This window comes from Stomoxys calcitrans, chromosome 3, assembly GCF_963082655.1.
Source record: "Stomoxys calcitrans chromosome 3, idStoCalc2.1, whole genome shotgun sequence".
Taxonomy (NCBI): Eukaryota; Metazoa; Arthropoda; class Insecta; order Diptera; family Muscidae; genus Stomoxys; species Stomoxys calcitrans.
Window position 1 is genome coordinate 71,599,991 of NC_081554.1, and position 25,651 is coordinate 71,625,641.

Here is a 25,651-nt window from a genome sequence, read left to right on the forward strand (position 1 = left end):
GTTTCCCGTATATGGAGAACCTTTAGCCCATAGCTTCCGTAATCTTGAAGTATATTTTATATTTGAGAGTTACTCGATCTACCTGACAGAATCCTCTCTTTTGGTCTTTTTCAGTGCCTTCTTATAAATTCTAAACTTATCCCTATAAACTTCCCATAAAGCTCTATCACCACTGCAACTTGCCGTATTAAATGCCCTTCTCGCATTCTTCATGAGCTCTCTTAGATCCCTGTTCGACCATCTCGTATCCTCATTCTTCTACGATCTACCGACTGGACAAGCCGATCTTAAAGCAGATCGAGTGCTCCTGGGGTTTCTGAATAATATCAAGTCTGGTTTGACCTTGTTCCTCCCAGCTCCTAAACAATAAGTACTCATGGTCCGAGAAACTAGCCTCCTTCGATACGGCCCAATCATTTCATAATCCTCAATATTACCCAATGCCAGATCAAGAATCTCAAAAGTGGCATCGTTTCCCCTATTATAGAGGCTTAAGCTATTCTCCAAAATAAATTCGATCACGTTTTCTCCTCTAATGCTGATGTCTGAACCTACCCCAAAGAACGTGGTGAGCGCGCCACAGCCAAATATCAAATTGATATTCCCCGTCCTACAGTATTGAATAAGGTCTAACATCGCCAATGGAGGTGGCAACTGCTGATCATCATGCGGAAAGTATGCGGAAGAAACCAAAAATGCCTTGCCGCGTGACAAGGATAAAATGGCCTGATCTCCTGTACAGAACTGATTGAATATATAGCATGTCAAATTCTTCCTAGCCAACGATTTACACTTGACGATACCTTTCCTAAAAATTAAGACATATTCGTCGTCCTCAAGCCCCAAAACCTAACCACCGTGGGGGCTATATCCTGACTCTATGCAAAACGGTTGTCTAGGGCCCAAAGACAACTTGCTTTGAGAAATGTCAGCAAAATCCGGCAATCAAAGCGTCTTCTATGGCCTTCGACCTGAAATCGGATGATCGGTATATATGGGGGTTATATCAAGATATTTAACGATGTAGCCCATCTGCGAACTTAACCTGCCAAAGGTAACAAAAAATAACTGTGAGAAGTATCAGCTCAATATCATCATTCTTGAAGATTGAAGCGTTATTATGGATCGTTCTAGAATTATACGACCTTGTAGGGTCGGAAAGGAATATTTTGATATATTTCAAACGGAATGACAAAATGATGTGGATGCCACAGTAGCGCAGAGGTTAGCATGTCCTCACATGACGGTGAACGCCTAGGGTCAAAACCTGGCAAAAACCAAAGGAAAAAATGTTCAGCGCTTTTTATTCCCTCCTAATTTTTCAGCTGTGGTTATCTCCTCCCAATGCTGACGATGAATGACTGGGTTCGAGTCCTGGCAAGAAAAAATTATTAGCGATGGTTATTCCTTCTTAATTCTGGCGACATTTGGAGGTTCTTTGCTGTGTAAAAACTTCTACCCAAAGAGGTGTGGCTCTGCCGCACACCGTTTGAACTCGGCCATAAAAAGACGATTCCTTATCATTGAGCTTAAACTTGAATCGGACAGCACTCAATGATATGAGAAAAGTTTGCCCCAGTCTCTTAAAAAATTTGCAAAATTTCCATTACAAAACCAGTAAGGAGAGGCAAAAGTCGGGCGGTGCCGACTATATAATACCCTACTCTTAGTCTATAAGTACAAAGTGAGAGCTGTATTTAATTCTGAAGCAATTTTGATGGACCTCGGCTGATGGGTTAGTAAACAACCCGTATCAAATTGCGAGCAAAGCAAATATGCTCAAACTATAAAAACTATGGTTGGCAAATGATAACAGTGTGGCAAATTACCCAAAATCTAATGAACATATATTTGGGACCTACATCTTAATCTGAATAGATTTTGACCAAACTTCTTGGATATTATAGTAGGCATCGAGGAAAGCGTTGTGCACAATTTTGGCTAGATTGATCGATAAATGCGCTTGCAGTGGCCCTAGAAGTGAAAATGAGACGATATACATATTAGCGGCTATAACGAAATCTGAACCGATTTTTATGGAATTCAACAGTAATATTAAGAGTCATAAGAAATTTCTTTCTACCAAATCTCGAGAGAATCGGTTAACAAATGAGCACTTTATTGCATTTTTTCTCAAAATCGGACAAACATATATATGAGAGCTACAACTAAATCTGAACCGATTTTGACTAAACTTCTTAGATATTGTGGAAATCGTCGAGGAAAGCGTTGTACAAAATTGTGGAAGGATTGGTCAATAAATGCGCTTGTAATGGATCAAGAAGAGAAAATCGGGTGATGTACATATATGGCAGCTGTATTTAAATCTGAACCGATTTCAATGAAATACACCAGTAATGTCAAGATTCAACCTAATCTTCCTGCTAGGTTAGGTTGAATGGGTCGCCCACCAAAGGTGAGTTCACTCGGAGGTCAGTTTGGCCCCTTTGGAACTATCCTGTTCCCTTAACAAATCTCAGGAGAGATGCCAGAGGTACGTTCGCAAGTTCTCCCAGATCACAGAAGAAACGGCTCCCCAAAAAGGAAAGCCTACGTCTCTGCAGACCCGAACAGGAACAAAGCAAGTGCTCTATTCTCATCGAGGCAACACCAACAGAAGTCATTGTGCGGTATCCCCATGCGCGCCGCCATGCGGCCTATAGCATAGTGTACGGTTAGGACCTCTGCCAAAGTACTCATCGACCTCTTACCGAAGGCCAGCAATTCCCTCGTCCATCTCCGGTCGATGACCGGCCATAGCGCCTTCGCAGTCCGGCAACCAACCACCGTGTCCCATCTCGCCACCGAAGCCGCCCTGGCCATCCCCTCTACTGTGTTCAATAGCTCGACAAATGACACGTAGGCAAGACCGATGACTGGTCCGCCCGGGCGCAGATGAACCCCTCCTGGCGCACTCGTCCGCCCTCTCATTCCCTGGAATCCCCTCATGTCCAGGAACCCATGTCAGCGTCACAACGTGGGCCCGGAGCCTATCCAGGGATTCCAAACAGTCCGCCATGCATCTCTTTCTGCTAAATTTGAGAGAATCGATTAACAGATGACCATTTGATTACATTATTACTGCAAATCGGACGAACATATATATGGGAGCTATATCCAAATTTTTCTATTTTAATTTCTGCATATTCTTCAAATGGTTCTTTTCATACAGAATACTGACAAATATCTTTAATTGATAAGCTGCCTACTATATTCTCTCAACATCACAACACGATCTCGCAATATCTTTAATAAATACATATTTTAAATTGAATCAAATAAAGACAACATAAACTCATTGCCCCATTTCCATTCAATAAAGAGTGAGTGCATCATATTTCAATTGTTTTTGTTTTCAATTTATTTAATTTTTTATTTTCTTTATGGCATTTTTGCAACATGGGCAACTAAACCGGTTGTGTTCTATAAAGAATGAGCAGAATCATGGAAATTGTTTCAGTTGTAAAATAACACCGACAATAACGGAGCGGCGAAACAGTGCGTAAAAATTAAAAGCGGCGGTGAAATAATAAATATCATCACATAACAAAAAACAAAAAAATTTAAATAAAAGGTACACAAACACAATGTGTAATGTGCAATACAAAGTGGCAAAATAGAGATATTTAACAAAAAACTAGCTACCTACTACAATTTGTACAGTGTTGTGAAATACAACTTGAGATAGTTTACTGTATTGTAATTTCAATTGACTGAATTTAACATTGGAATAACAACAACTCTAAAGGTTTTAAAAGGTGTAGCATGGTCTTGTGAGTCACATCTTAACATTGAATGCCAATCACTGTGTCGGATTATTTATTTCACACTTAAGTGTCATTAACGCTTCTCCTATAATACGTGTACGATTGTACGGACTTGAACCGGACAGAACTTTTTGATATCCTACTCCGTAGTTTATATACCTACTCTGTAGTAAGTTCAAACTTATTTTAAGAAATTAATGGACAATTAGTTTTTCGAACCAATTTCTAATACATCTGCGGACTTCTGTCCGAATATTGCGATTGATTTACATGAGCTTCAGATTGTACTAGAGTCCGTAACAATGGGTTATACTGATGTTATAATAACTGTGAACTTTAACTCGAATTTACTTAAAGATTCAACTCTGACTGGTGCTATGTTGACACTTGGTCTATTCGTCACCAATAATGCAAACTCTACACATTTCAAATGCAAAGTCTACACTCTTAGATTTGTTCTTTATCAATAATTCTTTGAAGATATCATTGTACGATCAGATTTCTGTTCCATGTTTCTCTAAGCATGATCTGATTTACCTCGCCTACGATTTTGCTCTGCGGGAGGAAGAGGAGGGCATACTTTAACATGACTAAAGAAATTTGAATTATGAACACTTAATTGGTATGATCTACCAGGTGACTTGGGATGACTCATTTATACTTTTAACTGTCAATCAACAGACGGCTTTCATGACGGATAACATTTTACGTCTCTATGATGCAACAGTTCCAATAAGGATTAAAAGGTCCTCGGCCAACACAAAGCCATGATTCTATTCAGGAATCAAGGCGCTTATCGGGGACAGGGACTTGGCTTACAGTAGATGGAAGCGTTCCAAGTCTCCAGAGTTGAAAGAAGAATTCGGAGAAGCCAGGAGGAAAGTTAACAGTTTTATTAATGCGGCTAAAATCGAGTATTATTCTTCAAGATTTGATTGCGCAGTGGAGTCGAAGAGTAAGTGGAAGGTGATACATGACAGCGAAGTGGGTAAACCCAAGTCAAACTCTCGATACCATGGGGATCTAGATGAACTCAACAGGACCTTCGTAAGTATACCCGGTATACAAACGGACACGCAATTTTACAATGATGATGAGGGGCAGGCTTTCGTTTTTGATGCCCGCAGTCCTTTTGAGTTTAGATGTGTTAGCCATGATGAAGTTTATGAGAGTTTTGTCCGTCTTAAGTCAAATGCGATTGGCTTGAGCGGAGTTGATCCGAGAGCAGATGTTAGCATGTCCGCCTATGACGCTGAACGCCTGGGTTCTAATCCTGGCGAGACCATCAGAAAAAAATTTCAGCGGTGGTTTTCCCCTTCTAATGCTGGCAACATTTGTGAGGAACTATGCCATGTAAAACTTCGCTCCAAAGAAGTGACGCCCTGCGGCACGCCGTTTGGACTCGTCTATAAAATGGAGGCACCTTAACATTGAGCTTAAAACTTGAATCGGATTGCACTCATTGATATGTTAGAAGTTTGCCCTTGTTCCTTAGTGGAATGTTCATGGGCAAAATTTGCAATTTTCCAATTTGATCCTAAATTTGTACGAATGTTACTGCCATATCTCCTACAGTACTTTACGTACCTGTTTAATTAAATTTTGAGCTCCATTGTGTATCCTATTATTTGGAAGCATACAAAGATTATCCCCATTCCCAAATCCAACATTGATTATCGACCGATATTAATTCTATGCTATCTCTCTAAGATTTTCCTTCATGGACAGATGTAGGTATATCTTCACCTAGAGTCCCTGTTGTCAGAAAAACAGTCCGGCTTCCGTTCTGATCATATTTGCATTGGTTGAAGTGGCTGAATCAATCAGAAATGACATCGATGGTTCTTTTGGATCACTTCAAAGCTTTCGACACAATTGATCATCTGAATTTGTGCATGAAACTGCAGAATTTTTGTAACTTCACATCAACGGTAACGAGTCCTATTATGTCGTATCTGAGCGATAGACGGCAGTCTGTATGCGCAAAGAATATATTATCTAACCCCTTGTTCGTACCTAAGGAGGTTCCTCAAGGCTCGATTATAGATCCATTTCTTTATTCGTTATATGCGAACGACTTGCCTCGTCAACTAGCACATGGTCAGGTTATGATGTATGCTGATGATGTGGAGATTTTTCAAAGCGGCTTTGTGGACAATGTACACGACTGCATAAGTAAACTAAACATGGACCTTCATCTTGTTTATGACTGGGCTACTGCAAATGGTTTGTTGTTAAATCCAAGAAGGTCCAAATATTTGGTTCTTCACAAAACCAAGAATTTCATTATGCAACAACCGGATCTTTACGTTAACGGTCAGAGGATTGATATTGTATAAAGTGCGAAGAATTTAGGCGTGGTTTCTTAACAGTTCTTTGAGCTGGTCCGATCATGCTAACGTTACAGCCGAGCAGATTTATGCAAAGCTTCGTGCTTTATAGATATCAAACTCTTTAACACCCATAAATATCCGAATTCTTTTGGCGAAAACACTCCTAGTTCCAGGTTTGATACATGGTTGTGAACTTTTTTATACCCTCCACCATAAGATGGGGGTATACTAATTTCCTCATAATGTTTGTAACTACTCGAAATATTCGTCTGAGACCCCATAAAGTATATATATTCTTGATCGTCGCGACATTTTATGTCGATCTAGCCATATCCGTCCGTCTGTCCGTCCGTCCGTCCGTCCGTCTGTCTGTCGAAAGCACGCTAACTTCCGAAGGAGTAGAGCTAACCGCTTGAAATTTTGCACGAATACTTCTTATTAGTGTAGGTCGGTTGGTATTGTAAATGGGCCATATCGGTCCATCTTTTGATATAGCTGCCATATAAACCGATCTTGGGTCTTGACTTCTTGAGCCTCTAGAGTGCGCAATTCTTATCCGATTGGAATGAAATTGTGCACGACGTGTTTTGCTATGATATCCAACAACTGTGCCAAGTATAGTTCAAATCGGTCCATAACCTGATATAGCTGCCATATAAACCGATCTTGGGTCTTGACTTCTTGAGCCTCTACCGTGCGCAATTCTTATCCGATTTGAATGAAATTTTGCACGACGTGTTTTGTTATGATATACAACAACTGTGCCAAGTATGGTTTAAATCGGTCAATAACCTGATATAGCAGCCATATAAACCAATCTTGGGTCTTGAATTCTTGAGCCTCTAGAGTGCGCAATTCTTACCCGATTGGAATGGAATTTCGCACGACGTGTTTTGCTATGATACCCAACAACTGTGCCAAGTATGGTTCAAATCGGTCCATAACCTGATATAGCTGCCATATAAACCGATCGTGGGTCTTGACTTCTTGAGCCTCTAGAGGGCACAATTCTTTTCCGATTTGAATGAATTTTTGCACGAAGTATTTCGTTATGATATCCAACAACTGTACCAAGTTTGGTTGAAATCGGTCCATAACATGATATAGCTTTCATATAAACAGATCTGGGGATTTGACTTCTTGAGCTTCTAGAGGGCGCAATTCCTATCCGATTTGGCTGAAATTTTGCATGACGTATTTTATTGTTACTTTCAACAACCGTGTAAAATAAGGTTCAAATCGGTTCATAACCTGATATAGCTGCCATATAAACCCATCTGGGATCTTGACTTCTTGACCCCTAGAGGTCGCTATTATTATCCGATATGCCTGAAATTTTGTACGATGGATCCTCTCATGACCATCAACAAACGTGTTTATTATGGTCTGAATCGGTCTATAACCCGATACAGATCCCATATAAATCGTTCTCTCTATTTTACTTCGTGAGCCCCAATGGGCGCAATTCTTATACGAATTGGCTGAAATTTTACACAGGTCTCCAACACATAATTTAATTGTGGTCCGAACCGGACCATATCTTGATATCGTTTTAATAGCAGAGCAACTCTTTTCTTATATCCTTTTTTGCCTAAGAAGAGATGACGGGAAAAGAACTCGACAAATGCGATCCATGGTGGAGGGTATATAAGATTCGGCCCGTCCGAACTTAGCACGCTTTTACTTGTTTCGAATTGCGATTCTTCGAGTCTCTGCAAATTGAATGTAGCTTTTAACAGTATAGTCCGTTATGTGTAGGGTTTAAATAGGAGTCAGTATGTTTCGCAACATGTAGATTCTCTATTTGGACTTTGTTTCAACAATCTTCTTAATACCAAATCATTAATATTTTTACATAAGGTTATTGTGGAAAAGAAACCCAGATATATGTTTGAGAAACTGAGAATTGACCAAGCTTATTTCGTCATCGTCTTTGTAACACCTCGAAATATGCGTCTAAAACCCCATAAAGTATATACATTCTTGATCTTCATAACACTTTAAGTCGGTCCAGCCCTAAATCACGCTAACTTTCGAAGGAGTAAAGCTAGGCGCTTGCAATTTTGCACAAATACTTTTTATTAGTATAGGTCAGTTGGAATTGTAAATGGGCCAAATCGGTCCATGTTTTGAAATAGCCGACATATAAACCGATCTTGGGTCTTGACTTCTTGAGCCTCTAAAAGGCGCAATTCTTGTCCGATTTAACTGAAATTTTGCACTGGAGTTTTGGTATCACTTCCAACAACTGTGCCAAGTATTATCAAAATCGGTGCATAAGCTGATATAGCTGCCATATAATCCAAGACTTCTTCAGCTTTAAGAAGGCGCAATTCATATCCAATTTGGCTTGAATTTTAGTGTTCTGCTATGACTTTTAACAACTGTACCAAGAATGGTTCAAATCGGTCCATAACCTGATATAGCTACCATATAAACAGATCTTGGATTTTGATTTCTTGAGCCGCTTAAGGGTGCAACTGTCATCGGATTTGGCTGAAATTATACATGGGGTGTTTTGAAACTGTATGTACAATAGTATGGCGCAAATCGATGCATAACCTGATATAGCTGCCATATAAATCGATAATGGGTCTTGTCTTCTTCAGCTTTTAGAGGACGCAATTCTTCTCCGATTTGGCTGTAATTTTGCACGCGATGTTTTGGTACCACTTCCACTAATTGTGCAATGACTTCTACAATGTTCAGCATTCAATTCATTTATGGTTCGAATCGGACTAAAACTTTATATAGCTCCAATACCAAAACAGTTCTTATTCATTATTCTTTGTTTGCCTTAAAAGAGATACTGCGCAAAGAACTCGACAAATACCATGGTGGAGGGTATATAAAATTGGGCCCGGCTGAACTTAGCACGCTTTTATTTGTATATTAATTTGATAGAAGTTTTGTGCAATAGCTTTTCCTAAGACCTTCTGCATATGTGCCAAGTATTGTCGATTATACTTCTTCAGCCTCTAGAGAGCGCACTTCTTATCTGATTACGCCGTAATTACTTCTACCTTGACCTCCAACATACTTGCAAAATATGGTACGAATGAGCCTTAAACCTGATATAGCTCTTATGTAGACTGATCTTGTACAATGACTTCTCCTATGACCTGCATTATACGAGCCACATATGGTCTAAATCGGCCGATAACCTAATTCTGCTCTCATATTAACCGATGTTTCCAGTGGAGCTACAGATCTGAAGCCTTGAATAGGGCTTAGAATGCTCCACAAAGAGGCGCCATGGACTCCAAAGACGTACCGTAATGGAACACTACATGCAAAATTTCAGCCAAATCGGACAAAAATTGCAGTTTCCAAGGATTCAGGAAGTCAAATCGGGAGATCGGTTTATATGGGAGCTATATCTAAATCTGAACCGGTTGTTGCAATCCCCAACGACCTACATTGATATTAATTATTTGTGCAAAATTTCAAGCGGCTAGCTCTACGCGTTCGACCGCTATCGCGATTTCGACAGATGGACGGACATTGCTAGATCGACTCAGAACGTCGAGACGATCAAGACTTTATATACTCAATGGGGTCTTAGGCGAATATTTCAAGGTGTTACAAATGGAATGACTGGATTAGTATACCCCCATCCTATGGTGGTGGGAATAAAAATTCTGCTGACTATAATGTCTTAGCGAAGGTTGGCATACATATCGATTCAGACAGTCAGGCAGCCATTAAATCACTGGGCAACAGAGAAATTGTAGAGCAGACGATCTTGCAAAAGTAGGATCTACTTCTTTAACGGAATGTTCATAGGCAAATTTGCATTTGATAGGCAACCCCCTATCATTGAGCTACAATTTTAATCAGACAGTACTCATTGATATGAGAGAAGTGCCTCTTGTTCCCTAATGGAATATTCAAGGTTTATATGCCATTAATCCAGACCTAAAGTCTATTAACGACTAGTGAAGGAAGGTTTAGGGTGTAGTGTAGACTACCACTCACTAAAAGCAAACTCACTAGGACAATCTTAATACAATTTGAACCGCAGAAACAAAAGATTAAATCCTCTGGTGGAAGTCGAAATCACGAGTAATCCAAACCCGCTACTAACTGAAATACCGGATCGTTATATTGATGGAGGTATTTCGATGGGGAATCCACAAATAAAGGGTGATTTTTTTGGGGTTAGGATTTGCATGCATTAGTATTTGACAGATCACGTGGGATTTCAGACATGGTGTCAAAGAGAAAGATGCTCAGTATGCTTTGACATTTCATCATGAATAGACTTACTAACGAGCAACGCTTGCAAATCATTGAATTTTATTACCAAAATCAGTGTTCGGTTCGAAATGTGTTCATTCACCGTAACGTTGCGTCCAACAGCATCTTTGAAAAAATACGGTCCAATGATTCCACCAGCGTACAAACCACACCAAACAGTGCATTTTTCGGGATGCATGGGCAGTTCTTGAACGGCTTCTGGTTGCTCTTCACTCCAAATGCGGCAATTTTGCTTATTTACGTAGCCATTCAACCAGAAATGAGCCTCATCGCTGAACAAAATTTGTCGATTCACTGAAAATGATTTCACTGAAAATGATTCACTGAAAATGATTTGCAAGCGTTGCTCGTTAGTAAGTCTATTCATGATGAAATGTCAAAGCATACTGAGCATCTTTCTCTTTGACACCATGTCTGAAATCCCACGTGATCTGTCAAATACTAATGCATGAAAATCCTAACCTCAAAAAAATCACTCTTTACATTATTTCACTTGGACTTAAGGACTATAGTTTTATAGTTCAAGTATCAAATCAGTTTGAATTTTAGCTATCGTCTCATTACTTCTCCGACTCTGATGAATTTACCTAAAAAAGAAAAACATCGTCTAAGCTATTATCCACACACTGTCATTACTCATTGCAACAATATATGACTTTGGCATTGTAAATGCAACAAAAAATGAGACCAGAATGTTTAAAACGCACCCATAAACCGTTTTAATTAAATTAAAACTCTTTTTTCTTACAGGATAACGTAAATAAATCATACAAATACAACATACAAAGAGCACAAAAAAGAGCTCAATTGAACAATTGGAAAAGTAAAAAATCCATAAGAAGAGAAGAGATTTGTATAAGCTATCGAAATGATGACTGGTAGCCAAAGGTGAGATACATTGATTTATGTTATTGATAAAATATAAAAAAAATCTTTGCCTATAACGGGTTTCTGTAAGATTAAATCAGTAAGGACGGACAAAAGTTGGGCGGTGTCGACTGTATAATACACCTACCCTATAAGTACAATGTGGGCGCTACATCCAATTCCGAACGAATTGTGATGAACCTCGGCGGATGTTTTTAGATGGGTTATTAAACAACCCGTATCAAATTTCGAGCAAACTGTAATAAGTACGGTGGACAAATGACAATATTATTGAAAATTATCCAAAATCTGACGAATGTGGGAGCTACATCTATATTTGAACCGATTTCGAGCAAATTTCTCAGATATTGTGGAAGTCGTCGAGGAAAGCGTTGTGCTTTCCTAAAGCACAACGCGATATACATATGGCAGCTATATCTAAATCTCAACCGAATTCTATGAAATTCATCTGTAATAATGAGAGTAATACGAAAATCCCTATTGCCAAATTGCGAGTAGATCGTTTAGTAATTGAGATCTTTATACAATATATTTCAAAATCCGATGAACATATATTGTACATATGGGAGCTACATCTAAATCTGAACCGATTTCGACCAAACTTCTTTGATATTATGGAAGTCGACGAGGAAAGTGTTGTACAAAATTTTTGGTCAGATTGGTCAATAAATGTCATAACGTCATAAGATAATCCTTCCTCTCAAATTTTGAGAGAATCGTTTAACAAATGAGCACTTTATTGCAACATTTCTCAAAATTGGACGAACAAATATATATGGGAGCTATATTCAAATCTGAACCGATTTCAAGCAAAATTCTCAAATATTATGGTAGTCGTCGAAGTAAGCGTTTTGTAAACTTTTGGCAATATATTGGTTATAAAATTCGCATTCTGTGAAGTAAAAATCGAGCGATCTCGAAGTAAAAATCGACCGATCAACATACATAGCAGCTATGTATATCTAAATCAGAACTAATTTCGATGAAATTCACCAGTAATGTCGAGAGTTAAGAGGAAATCCTTCCTACAAAATTTCAAGAGAATCGGTTAACAAATCATTATTTTGATACCCACTACCATAGGATTGGGGATATATTAATTTAGTCATTCCGTTTGAAACACATGAAAATATCCATTTCCGACCATACAAAGTATATATATATATTTCGGATTGTCGTTAAATTCTAAGATGATTCAACGATGTCCGTGTGTCTATCCGTCTGTCCGTCCGTGCATCTGTCTGTCCGTCCATCCATCCGTCCATCTGTCTGTCCGTCCGTCCAACAGTCCTTTAAATCATCATAGAATCGTCGTTAAATTCTAAGATGATTTAACGATGGTGTGTCTGTCTATCCGTCTGCCCATCTGTCTCTCCGTCCATCCGTCTGTCTGTCCGTCCGTCCATCTGTCTGTCCGTCCGTCCATCGTCTGTCCGTCCGTCCAACCATCGTCTGTCCGTCCGTCCGTCCATTTGTCTGTCCGTCCGTCCATCAATCTGTCCGTCCATCTGTCTGTCAGACCGTCCAACAGTCCTTTAAATCATCATAGAATCGTCGTTAAATATCCGTGTCCGATATCCGTGTGTCCGTCTATCCGTCTGCCCATCTGTCCCTCTGTCCATCCGTCTGTCTGTCCGTCCGTCCATCTGTCTGTCCCTCGGTCCATCCGTCTGTCTGTCCGTCCGTCCGTCCATCGTCTGTCCGTCGGTCCGTCCATCTGTCTGTCCGTCCGTCCATCTGTCTGTCCGTCCGTCCATCAGTCTGTCCGTCCGTCCATCAGTCTGTCCGTCCATCTGTCCGTCCGTCTGTCCATCTGTCCATCTGCCCATCCGTCCATCTGTCCGTCCGTCCGTCTGTCCCTCCGTCTGTCCGTCTGTTGTAATCACTCTACAGCCTTCAAAAATATGATATTGATCTAAAACTTGGCACAAATAAGTCGTTTTGCTGAACGCAGGTTAAGTTTTTGAACAGGACAAATCGGACCATATTTGGATACAGCTGCTATATAGACCAATCTGGCGATAAAAGGTCGAATGCCCATAAATGATATATTTTTCCTCCGATTTCGCTGAAATTTGAAACAGTGAGCAGTTTAAGGCCTCCCGACATCTGGCCCAAATATGGATCAGATTGGATTATATTTAAATAAAGCTGTCATCGATCGATCTGCCGATAAAGGGTCTGCAGCCCATAATAGTTTTATTTTTCATCCGATTTTGCTGAAATTTTAAACAGCGTAGTGTTAGGCCTCCCGACGTCCGAAACAAATATGGTCCAGATCTACCATATAGGCCGATCTGCCAGTTAAAGGTTTAAGGCCTATAAAAGATGAGTTTCGCTAAAATTTGAAACAGTGAGCTGTTCAAAGCCTCCTAACATCAGACCCAAATATGGTTCAGATCGGGAAATATTTAGATTTAGCCGCCATATAAACCGATCTGACGGTTAAGGCCCATAAAAGCGGCATTTATTACCCGATTTCTCTGAAATTTGAAACAGTGAGTAGTTTTAAGCCTCCCGACATCCGAGTTAGTTATGGTTCAGATCGGTATAGGTATAGCTGCCATATAGATCGATCCGCCGGTTAAGGGTCCGAGCCCATAAAAGCGATTTCGCTGAAATTTGAAACAGTGAGCTATTTTAAACCTCCCGACATCCGACCCAAATATGCTTCAGATCGGACTATGTTTATATATAGCTGCCACATAGACCGATACGCCGATAAAAGTTCTGAGGCCCATAAAAGATTTACTTATTATCCGATTTCGCTGAAATTTGAATCAGTGAGTTGTTTTAAGCCTTCCGACCCAAATATGAATCAGATCAGACTATATAGACATAGCTGTCATATAGGCTGATCTTCCAATTAGGGTCTTAATTCCATAAAAAGCGAATTTATTGCCAGATTTCGCTGAAACTGTTACTTGCATATGAGTTCTCGGGACCTGAATAAAATATGATCGAGACCAGTTTCTATTTAGATATAACTATGAATATAGTAGTGCAGTTATAATAGAATAGGATGATTACTATTTCCTTGATGGTGGATATCGGCCGTGCCGAACTTAACTCATTTTTACTTGTTGGCATTATTACTGCAAATCGGACAAACATATATATGGGATCTATACCCAAATCTGGTATATGGAAGCCACAGTAGCGCAGAGGTTAGCATGTCCGCCTATGGCGCTGAACTCCTGGGTTCAAATCCTGCCGAGACCATCAGAAAATAATTTCAGCGGTGGTTTTCCCCTCTGGTTTTCTATAAAAAGGAGGCCCCTTATCATCGAGCTTAAACTTGAATCGGACTGCACTCATTGATATGTGAGAAGTTTTCCCCTGTTCCTTAGTGGAATGTTCATGGGCAAAATTTGCAATTTGCATAACCAAATCTGAACCGATTTTTTTCCAAATTCAACAGGCTTCGGCTTGAAAAATAGCCTGTATCAAATTTTAAGACGATCAGATGAAAATTGCGACCTGTACTTTTTACACAAATTAAGGTGGACAGAAAGCCAGACGGACATAGCTAAATCGGAACTATAAAATCCCCATATAGATCCACCTGCCAATTTCAGGTATTCAGTCCATAAAAGGTACATTTATGATCCGATTTGAAATTTGACATAATGAGTTGCGTTAGGCCTCTCGACATTCGTACCGAGTATGGTTAAGATCGCACTATATGTGTATATAGTTGTCATCAGGAATGTAATGCAGTGGGGGTGGAGCTACCGGAACCGAGCCTCCACCCCACGAAAAAATATTTTGTCTAAAGAAAAATTATTTTAAATTTATTCTAAACACATAATTTCTGTAAAATTTTCTTTAATAACAACATTTCATATTTATGATATTATATGCAGACAAAATTTAGCTCAGGGCAGGGCCGCCTCAGATTTATTGAAATTTTATCAGTGTAAAAACTATCTGTATATATAAAAAAATATCATTAAGAATATTTTCCTTCCTAGTCTGAGAAACTTTAGTTAAAAATAAATATGATTTCCAAAGAATAAATAGTAATATTTAATTACAAACAACAATATTTGAATTACATCAGCAATGAAATACAATATTCTAAGGGCTAGAAAATACAATTTTAAAACGCCGAAATGATTAATCTGTTCTATAAAATGATTATCTGAAATGAAGTCATTTAATTTTTCTTCGAATTTCATATTTCATTATACAGTACTTAAGGCTATGAACCTCATAGTGATTAATGATCAAAATCGATTGGTCAATGGCAAGCAGCGTTTCGCAATGGAATAGAATCGAAATAAAACTAATAAAAATATGCCATTTGAGAACGGATAGAGATAAGTCTTTGAAATGGTTATAGCTGAGCTCAAATATTCAAATTCAAATTTTAAATGGGCGCAAAAATTCAAGACCCTGTGTAGTCCGCGCGCTTCTATTTACGAAGCCATAGGAGAAAAATTAAGTTTTCTAGGTCTTTTTTCTGAAGATGACAAATATAGCAGATGTATCTGGTTATGAACCAATTTGGGCAAAACATGAACCGATATGACCCTTTTACAATTCCAACCGACCTACACCTATGGAAAGTATTTGTGAAAATGTTCAAGCACCAGTTTACTCCTTCGAAAGTTAGAATGCTTTCAACAGCGATTGGAATGAAATTTTGCCCGACGTGTTTTGTTATGATATCCAATAACTGTGCGAAGTATGGTTCAAATCGGTCCATAACCTGATATAGCTGCCATATAAACCGATCTTGGATCTTGACTTCTTGAGCTTCTAGAGTGCGCAATTCTTATCCGATTCGGATGAAATTTGGCACGACGTGTTTTGTTATGATATCCAACCACTGTGCCAAGTATGGTTCAAATCGGTTCAAAACCTGATATAGCTGCCATATAAACCGATCTTGGGTCTTGACTTCTTGAGCCTCTAGAGTGCGCAATTCTTATCCAATTGGAATGAAATTTTGACCGACGTGTTGTGTTATGATATCCAATAACTGTGCGAAGTATGATTCAAATCGGTTTATAACCTGATATAGCTACCATATAAACCGATCTTGGGTCTTGACTTCTTGAGCCTCTAGAGTGCGCAATTCTTATCCGATTGGGATGAAAATTTGCACGACGTGTTTTGTTATGATATCCAACAACTGTGCCAAGTATGGTTCAAATCGGTCCATAACCTGATATAGCTGTCATATAAACCGATCTTGGGTCTTGACTTCTTGAGCCACTAGAGTGCGCAATTCTTATCCGATTGGGATGAAATTTTGCACGACGTGTTTTGTTATGATATCCAACCACTGTGCCAAGTATAGTTTAAATCGGTTTATAACCTGATATAGCTGTCATATAAACAGATCTGGGTACTTGACTTCTTGAGCTTCTAGAGGGCGCAATTCCTATCCGATTTGGCTGAAATTTTGCAAGACGTTTTTTATTGTTACTTTCAACAACTATGTCAAATAAGGTTCAAATCGGTTCATAACCTGATATAGCTGCCATATAAACCGATCTGGGATCTTGAATTCTTGAGCCTCTAGAGGTCGCAATTATTATCCGATTTGCCTGAAATTTTGTACGACGGATTCTCTCATGACCATCAACATACGTGTTTATTATGGTCTGAATCGGTCTATAGCCCGATACAGCTCCCATATAAATCGATCTCTCTATTTAACTTCATGAGCCCCTAAGAGCGCAATTCTTATTCGAATTGGCTGACATTTTACACAGGTCTCCCACATATAATTTAATTGTGGTCCAAACCAGACCATATCTTGATATCGCTCTAATAGCAGAGCAAATCTTTTCTTATATGCTTTTTTGCTTAAGAAGAGGTGCCGGGAAAAGAACTCGACAAATGCGATCCATGGTGTATATAAGATTTGGCCCGGCCGAACTTAGCACGCTTTTACTTGTTTTCAATAAGACAATAAACCTGGACCAATAAAATGTCCATAGCAATTCACATTATTGACGTTGCATACGTACGAAAAAAAGTTATGAAACTCTGTACTACCGTTATGGTGAAGGGAATAAATATAGTATAGTAGTATGATAGGAATAACCATACGAGTTCTGTTATATGATATGGTATAATATGTATATCATATGGTTAATTGTCATATCCTCTTTAACCGTTTTGTAATTAGTTTTATTCTGTTATCATTTCAGGTTACTTGTATTCCTAGTGATTGCACTGTATCACACCGCAATATGTCAGGTGCCTTTTCCCAATTCTTGCCCAGAAGTCAAAGTTGTTGATACATTTGATTTGGATAGGGTCAGTATTGCTCAGTATATAGTTACACAATTTATTTATTGCTCACAATCATTTAATTACAGTATATGGGCATCTGGTACGAATATTCAAAGTATCCTTTCATTTGGGAAGCCGGACAAAAATGTCAATATGCGATATACAAAAACAATGGAAATGGCACAGTGGCTGTTAAAAATGTTGGCACATATGTCGTGTAAGTCATTATGAATAATAATGCATTAATGATCCTTTTTTATTTTGATATAATTAATGAGTAGCTACATTTAATAAGGATTTATTGGAATATTCGTTTAATGTTGTTGATGACAGTTGAATTAATATTTTTCGCACTATGTTTTCAGTATCAACAAATCGCATAGCGTTCAAGGAACTGCCAAAGTGATCGCTCCAGGACAACTAGCTGTAGCCTTCAGAAATCGTATGTAATATAATGAGTATTTATTTATTCAGTCTATGGATTATAATCCTTACAGAGAATTCCTTAATAGTACATTTACTCTAACAGCCTTGTAAATTCATGAATGGTAAAAGAGAAATCGATATCATAAATAAAATCTTGGAGTAAACTTCGTCCGACTCTCAACCATGGATTTTTTCATTACTTCAACAAGTAACAATCTATTTCAAATTTTTATTTACAGAAACTGCAGATGAACCCAATTATCTGGTATTGGGAACCGATTACGACAACTGGGTTGTGGTTTACAGCTGCAAAAATGTCAGCTCATTCGCTCATACCAGTAAGTATACTTTTTTCCAAAATGAAATTAACATTGAAAATATTTGGTTCACCATAACACATAGAGAGTATATAGGTACTTGATGAGAAAAATGAAAGACTACCTGAAAGAAAGAACTCAAGTCACGTTAAGTGCTGCACACGGATCAATACTGGACTATTTCCTTTGGTATGCCACCGACGATTATATTGTGCAGATTGACTTTCCGGACAATACATAATTAGTAGGTTATGTGGACGTAATTGGAACTTTTATAACTAGTAATAGGGTATTAAATACGGCGGGGACGAACTTTGAATACCTCGAGTACTTCTACTATACTACATTTCCCATGAATATTCCACAAATAAACAGTGAGTAAAAATATGCAAATTTGCAAATTTTGCCCACGAACATTCCACTAAGGAACAGGGGCAAACTTCTCACATATGAATGAGTGCAGACCGATTCAAGTTTAAAGCTCAAAGATAAGGGGCCTCCTTTTTATAGCCGAGTCCGAACGGCGTGCCGCAGTGCGACACCTCCATGGAGAGAAGTTCTACATGGCATATTACCTCACAAATGTTGCCAGCATTAGGAGGGGAAAACCACCTATGAAAATTTTTTCTGATGGTCTCGCCAGGATTCGAAACCAGGCTTTCAGCGTCATAGGCGGACATGATAACCTCTGCGCAAAGGTGGCCTCCAGTGAGTACTTCTCTCATATCAATGAGTGCAGTCCGATTAAAGTTTAAGCTCAATTATAAGGGGCCTCCTTTTTTATGTCAAGTCCGAACGATGTGCCGCATAGCGACAACACCACGTAGAATAGTTCTAACATGGCAGAATACCTCACAAATGTAGCCAGCATTAGCAAGGGGACAACCACCGCTGAAAATTGGTATTTAAACGCAGGCGTTCGGCGTCACAGGCGGACATGCTAACCTCTGCGCCACGGTAGCTACCACCTCGAGTATTTATGCGAATAACATTTCGTGCAAATCCGGTGAAATTTATTTCATATATTCATTGTTCAAATTCCAATGAAATCGGGTAATGGATGGGTCTTATATGAATTCAAGACCGTAAATCGGTAGATTGATTTATATGGCAATTATAACCAAATATGACCTTATATATGTGATATTCTGGGATGTGCAGGGGTTTAACATAGCTTATTGTACCAAATTGCAGCAAAATCGGGTAATAAATGGACAAGTTATGGGAGAAAGACCTTCAAACAGGATATCAGTTTATATAGGCGACTAGCCCAATCGGGCCCGCTTTGCTGCGCCTTCTTTAACTCTCCAATATCTTTTTAGGGTGGGGACACTTCGCCCTGAATGTGGATATCGAATTCGTGCCATTGTAGCCTATGACGGCGAACACGTGCGAATCCAGGCGAGAACATCGGACAAAGCGGTGGTTATCCCCTCTTAATGTTGGCGACATTTGCGAGGCATGGCTATTAAAAAAATGTTCACCAAAGAAGAATCGCACTGTGGGACGCCGTTCGGACTCGGCTACAAGAAAAGGTCCCTTCTCATTGAGTTTAAACTTGAATTGGAAAGCTCTCATTGATGTGTGAAAAGTTTACCATTGCTCGATTCCCAGTGTTTTTAAAAATTAGAGTAATGAAAAGTGCTCTTTAGGGGAGGTATGGCACCTCAGACATGCGTGACCATGTATAATTCGATCTGATTTTGTATGCTAGATTCGAAATCTACTCCCGAATACCTTTCATTTGAGCCCCATATTGAAATGAACGTTTAATATGTTTGTTTGGGGGAGTTTTGGTGTTTGGGCGACCCAATGGGTACTTAAACTCAATTTTTAATACCATATTCGTATTCTACTACTCAATAGCTTTCATTTGGTACCTATATTATCCCGATCGGTCCACTTTTGATTTTGGGTTGTGTTTTTGGGGTAACGGTGGAGGGTCTGCCCCCTTCCGTTATCAACAAATTATAAAGCCTATTCCTACTTCCTGACCATATTCGTAATCTATAATTTTTATAGTCTATACGGAAATTTCAGTCTATACGGAACAAACAAACCGAGTACCATATATCCGTGATTGGCTAATGTGCCCATTTTGGGCGTTTTTGTGGGTGTGGGGTGACCCCTTATACTTCGACATGAATTTTTATGCCAGATTCGTTATCTACTCCCGCATACTTTTCATTTGATACCCATATTGTCCTTATCGGTCCACTTTTGATTTTAGGTGATGTTTTTAGGGTAACGGAGTTGAGGGTCCGCCCCTTCCTTTATTAATCTTCTTATATATAAAAATCAATTTGTGCTTGTTTGTAGGTTTGTTTGTATGTTTATGCGTTCCTTATGGACTGAGAAACAGCTAAACCGATTTTCTTGAAATTTTCACAGATGGCTCATAATGACACCGTGGTGAAAATAGGGTACTACATTTTTTTGATATCTGAATGGGGGCGGACCCTCCCCCTTACCATAATTTTCAGAAACGCCAGATCTCGGAGATGGGTGGAGCGACTTAAGCGAAATTCTGTGTGCTCTCATATAGTACCCTAAAAATAAAAATTTGGTATCCAAATTTCGGATGGGGTACCTAGGGGGGCCGCCCCATCCTGAAACCCACCAAACATATATTTAGACCAATCACGACAGTATGGGACTCAAATGAAAGGTATTTAGGATAAGAAAACGTATCTGATATCCAATTGTCGGACCTAGTGCTAGGGGGACCACCCAAGCCCCCAAACATCCCTAAATCGGACATATTTACCTACCATGGCAATATGGGACTCGAATGAAAGGTATTTGCGAGTAAAATACGAATCTGATATCCAAATTTGGACCACGTTTCTGGGAGTCCATCCCCTTTCCCAAAACTCTCCCCCAAACTGGACTTATTTGCTGACCATGGGAATATGGGGCTTAAATAAAAGGTATTTGAATGTAGAATACGAATCTGATATCCAAATATGGGACCAAGTGTTTGGGGGGACGCCTCTCACCAAAAACATCCCCCAAAGGGGACAAATTTACGTCCATAGCAATATGGAGCTCAAATGAAAGATCTTTGGAAGTAAAGCACGAATTTGATATCAATATTCGGGAAAAGTGTCTATGGGGCCACCCCGCCCCCATAGCACCACCCAAATAGTAAGCATTTTCTGACTATAGCAATATGAGGCTCAAATAAAAGGGTTTTTAAAGTGGAGCACGAATCCGATATATATTTTCAAAGCCAACTCACTGAGTGGCCGCCAATCCCCCAAAACAACCCCCAAGCCGATCATGTTTACCGAATATGGAAATATGGGGCTCAAATTAATGGTATGTGGGAGTAGACAACGTAACTGATATCAACATTAGGGGCCAACTGTCTAGCGGACGTCCCACCACCATAACAACCCCCAAATAGGACGTATTTGCTCACCAAGACAATTTGGGTCTTAAAGAAAGTGGAACTAAATATTCATAGTTTTTAGGGCCAATACCCCGAACCGGACATATTGTATTTGCTGACTTTTGCAATAAGGAGTTTAAATAAGATTAGAAAACGAATTTGTTATCCAATTTTGGGGGCAATGGCAATATGGGGTTTAAATAAATGATATATAGATATATAAGAATAGAGTACGTTGCTGATATATTTTCTGGGCTTAGTGTTTGGCGGACCACCCCAATCGCCAAAACATCCCTAAATCGGGCATATGTACCCACCATGTCAATGTGGAGCTTAAATGAAAGGTATTGCGGGGTAGAGCAAGAATTGATACCCATTTTCGGGACCAATTTTCTGCGCGTCTACCCCTTTCCCAAAATACCCCACAAACAGCAATTTTTTTAGTGACCACCGCAATATGGGGCTCAAATAAAGGTATTTGGGAGTAGAATACAAATTTAATAACCTATTTTGGGGACATGTGTTGGGGGGACGCCTCATCCTGCAAACTCCTCTTAAGCCAATGGCAATATGTCAAATTTGAGCGAAATAGGGTAATTAATGCTCTTTTTATGGGCCCAAAACCAAAAATCGGGAGATCGGTCTATAACCTGATATAGCTCCCATATTATTCGATTTCCCGATTTCACTTCTTGAACCCTTACATGCCGCACTTTTTGTCTGACTAGTGTTCTGTTATGACTTCCAACAACTGTGCCAAATACGGTCCAAATCGGTCTATAACCGGATATAGCTCACATATAAACCGATCTCACGATTTGACTTCTTGAGCCTCTAGATGTCGCAATTATTATCCGATTTGCTTGAAATTTTGTACGACGAATCCTCTCATGACCATCAACATACGTGTTTATTATGGTCTGAATCGGTCTATAGCCTGATACAGCTCCCATATAAATCGATCTCTCTATTTTACTTCTTGAGCCCCCAAAGGGCACAATTCTTATTCGAATTGGCTGACATTTTACACAGGTCTCTAACATATAATTTAAATGTGGTCCAAACCGGACCATATCTTGATATCGCTTTAATAGCAGAGCAAATATTATCTTTTATCCTTTTTGCCTAAAAAGAGATGCCGGGAAAAGAACTCGACAAATGCGAATTATGATGGAGGGTATATAAGATTCGGCCCGGCCGAGCTTAGAACGCTTTTATTTGTTAATAAATGTTTTTCGAATAAAATCAAAAGTAAATGCTTTGGGTGGCATTTAAACAATGTAGTGAGCTGTCAATAAAATGAATATCATGTTGCTGTTATTCCTATCTTACCAAACTAGTAACACTTGGTGTCAGCTACGCTATAGACTTAAGGTCTCCGAGAGAAGCTGCTAGCAACAACGTGCCATATAACCTAACCCTACTACCAGTGAGAGTGTCCCTATAACTCACCTAATGGAAAGCTTGTTATGACTTTGATAAGGTAGCCCACCACCAGATGGAGCTACCTATATTCCTTCGCGAAATACATTTTTTCGACAACAGGTGGAGGCACATCCATTATTTTCGTCTTCGCCAGTATTTTGTGGAAATGGCATAATTTTACAAATTCAGTTTCAAAGTAAAGAACTTTTTATATTTTTAATTAACTTTGAATGGTTGAATGTTTGTTCATAATCTCACAACAATTGTGCCATTTGTAATTATGCAAATGGCTTTTAACCATATTCCATACACATATACGTAAATTAAAATATTCTTATCACTTGCAATATCATTTGTAATATACGGTGCACCGCTTACTCCAGCCTCTTCACTGCTTCATGCCTTTCTCGTGCCCAGTGAAACGTTTGCAATAAATTGAAAAATGGGCTAAGCGTAATTAATTATGCAATCCATAAAAACAATTACAAACAATATGAAATCCCAGCATCATTCCATGCCCACCTCCAACTTGGCTGGTAGGGGAAAATCTATATTAATATAATTGCTTTAAGCTTTGGCAATTAATTACTGTGGAGACTTTGAGTTCCGCTCAAAAAGACGATTTATGGGAAAATCATAACAAATTGCCCCCAAACTTTTTGTGCGCAAAACTGTAAATAATCGATTTTCTTTTTCACTCTCCCATTGCAGAAATTATTTGGATTTTAACTCGTCAACGTCAACCTACAGATGAGGCCATACAACAAGCTAAACAAATTCTGAAGGATAATCTTTTGTCAGAGGATTTCATGATGACATCCACACAAACTGATTGCCCCGATGTCAATGCTCATGATAATGCAGGCAGTGACACTGCTGACCAAGATGCTGCCGCATCCACTGTATCGCATCAATCGAACTTTGATTTGAGCTCGACAACAACACCCAGTGTATATGAGATTGCCTGAGAATTAATTGGTCGCCTCATCAGGCGCATATTGGAATTATTTATATCATTTGTGTCCTTTGTTCGTACTAATATATTCTAGAGTGAGTTACATTGATTAATTAAAATGTTCAATTGTAAGGCTCTGAACAAAATAAATATCACAATGTATTTTTCAATTATTGTATTACGATAAAATATAATTACAAATTTACAGTATATTCTGCATTAATGACTTCATGTAGGCTCTGAACAAGCAAGTTGCAAATTTATAATAAAGGGTGATTTTTTTGAGGTTAGGATTTTCATGCATTAGTATTTGACAGATCACGTGGGATTTCAGACATGGTGTCAAAGAGAAAGATGCTCAGTATGCTTTGACATTTCATCATGAATAGACTTACTAACGAGCAACGCTTGCAAATCATTGAATTTTATTACCAAAATCAGTGTTCGGTTCGAAATGTGTTCAAATTTTGACAAATTTTGTTCAGCGATGAGGGTCATTTCTGGTTGAATGGCTACGTAAATAAGCAAAATTGCCGCATTTGGAGTGAAGAGCAACCAGGAGCCGTTCAAGAACTGCCCATGCATCCCGAAAAATGCACTGTTTGGTGTGGTTTGTACGCTGGTGGAATCATTGGACCGTATTTTTTCAAAGATGCTGTTGGACGCAACGTTACGGTGAATGAACACATTTCGAACCGAACACTGATTTTGGTAATAAAATTCAATGATTTGCAAGCGTTGCTCGTTAGTAAGTCTATTCATGATGAAATGTCAAAGCATACTGAGCATCTTTCTCTTTGACACCATGTTTGAAATCCCACGTGATCTGTCAAATACTAATGCATGAAAATCCTAACCTCAAAAAAATCCCCCTATATAAAGGCATGAAAAACAAGAAAGTATTTTTGGATGAAATCCTACATCCCCCTTCAGAGAGGATCGTAGATTTAAATTTTTTATAAAGCGAAACAAAACAAGTAAAAAGGCGTTAAGTTCGGCCGGGCTGAACTTTGGATACCCATCAAAATCCGGTGAAAGATGCATACCTCATGCCCCATAGCAGCTACATTGAAATATGTTCCGATTTGGATCAAATACTTATAAATAAAGGGTGATTTTTTTGAGGTTAGGATTTTCATGCATTAGTATTTGACAGATCACGTGGGATTTCAGACATGGTGTCAAAGAGAAAGATGCTCAGTATGCTTTGACATTTCATCATGAATAGACTTACTAACGAGCAACGCTTGCAAATCATTGAATTTTATTACCAAAATCAGTGTTCGGTTCGAAATGTGTTCATTCACCGTAACGTTGCGTCCAACAGCATCTTTGAAAAAATACGGTCCAATGATTCCACCAGCGTACAAACCACACCAAACAGTGCATTTTTCGGGATGCATGGGCAGTTCTTGAACGGCTTCTGGTTGCTCTTCACTCCAAATGCGGCAATTTTGCTTATTTACGTAGCCATTCAACCAGAAATGAGCCTCATCGCTGAACGGTGAATGAACACATTTCGAACCGAACACTGATTTTGGTAATAAAATTCAATGATTTGCAAGCGTTGCTCGTTAGTAAGTCTATTCATGATGAAATGTCAAAGCATACTGAGCATCTTTCTCTTTGACACC

At 39.0% G+C, this 25,651-nt stretch overlaps 1 protein-coding gene across 1 annotated transcript; it reads left to right on the top strand.

Moving 5' to 3' along the window:
* Nucleotides 1-3,451: 3,451 nt before the first annotated feature.
* On the top strand, nt 3,452-24,227 carry LOC106089437 (apolipoprotein D). Its single transcript, XM_059365102.1, has 7 exons — nt 3,452-3,574; nt 11,111-11,248; nt 17,416-17,524; nt 17,587-17,717; nt 17,866-17,942; nt 18,166-18,264; nt 23,774-24,227. The coding sequence occupies exons 2-7, from the start codon at nt 11,229-11,231 to the stop codon at nt 24,028-24,030; spliced, it is 693 nt and encodes a 230-aa protein (XP_059221085.1). The 5' UTR covers nt 3,452-3,574; nt 11,111-11,228; the 3' UTR covers nt 24,031-24,227.
* The last annotated feature ends 1,424 nt before the right edge of the window (nt 24,228-25,651 follow it).

Excerpts from the sequence above, each read along its gene's own strand:
- LOC106089437 (XM_059365102.1), top strand. The coding sequence starts at position 11,229 with ATGATGACTGGTAGCCAAAG. Across the intron at positions 11,249-17,415 it reads ATGATGACTGGTAGCCAAAG|GTTACTTGTATTCCTAGTGA; the intron begins GTGAGATACATT and ends TTATCATTTCAG. Across the intron at positions 17,943-18,165 it reads AGCTGTAGCCTTCAGAAATC|AAACTGCAGATGAACCCAAT; the intron begins GTATGTAATATA and ends TTTTATTTACAG.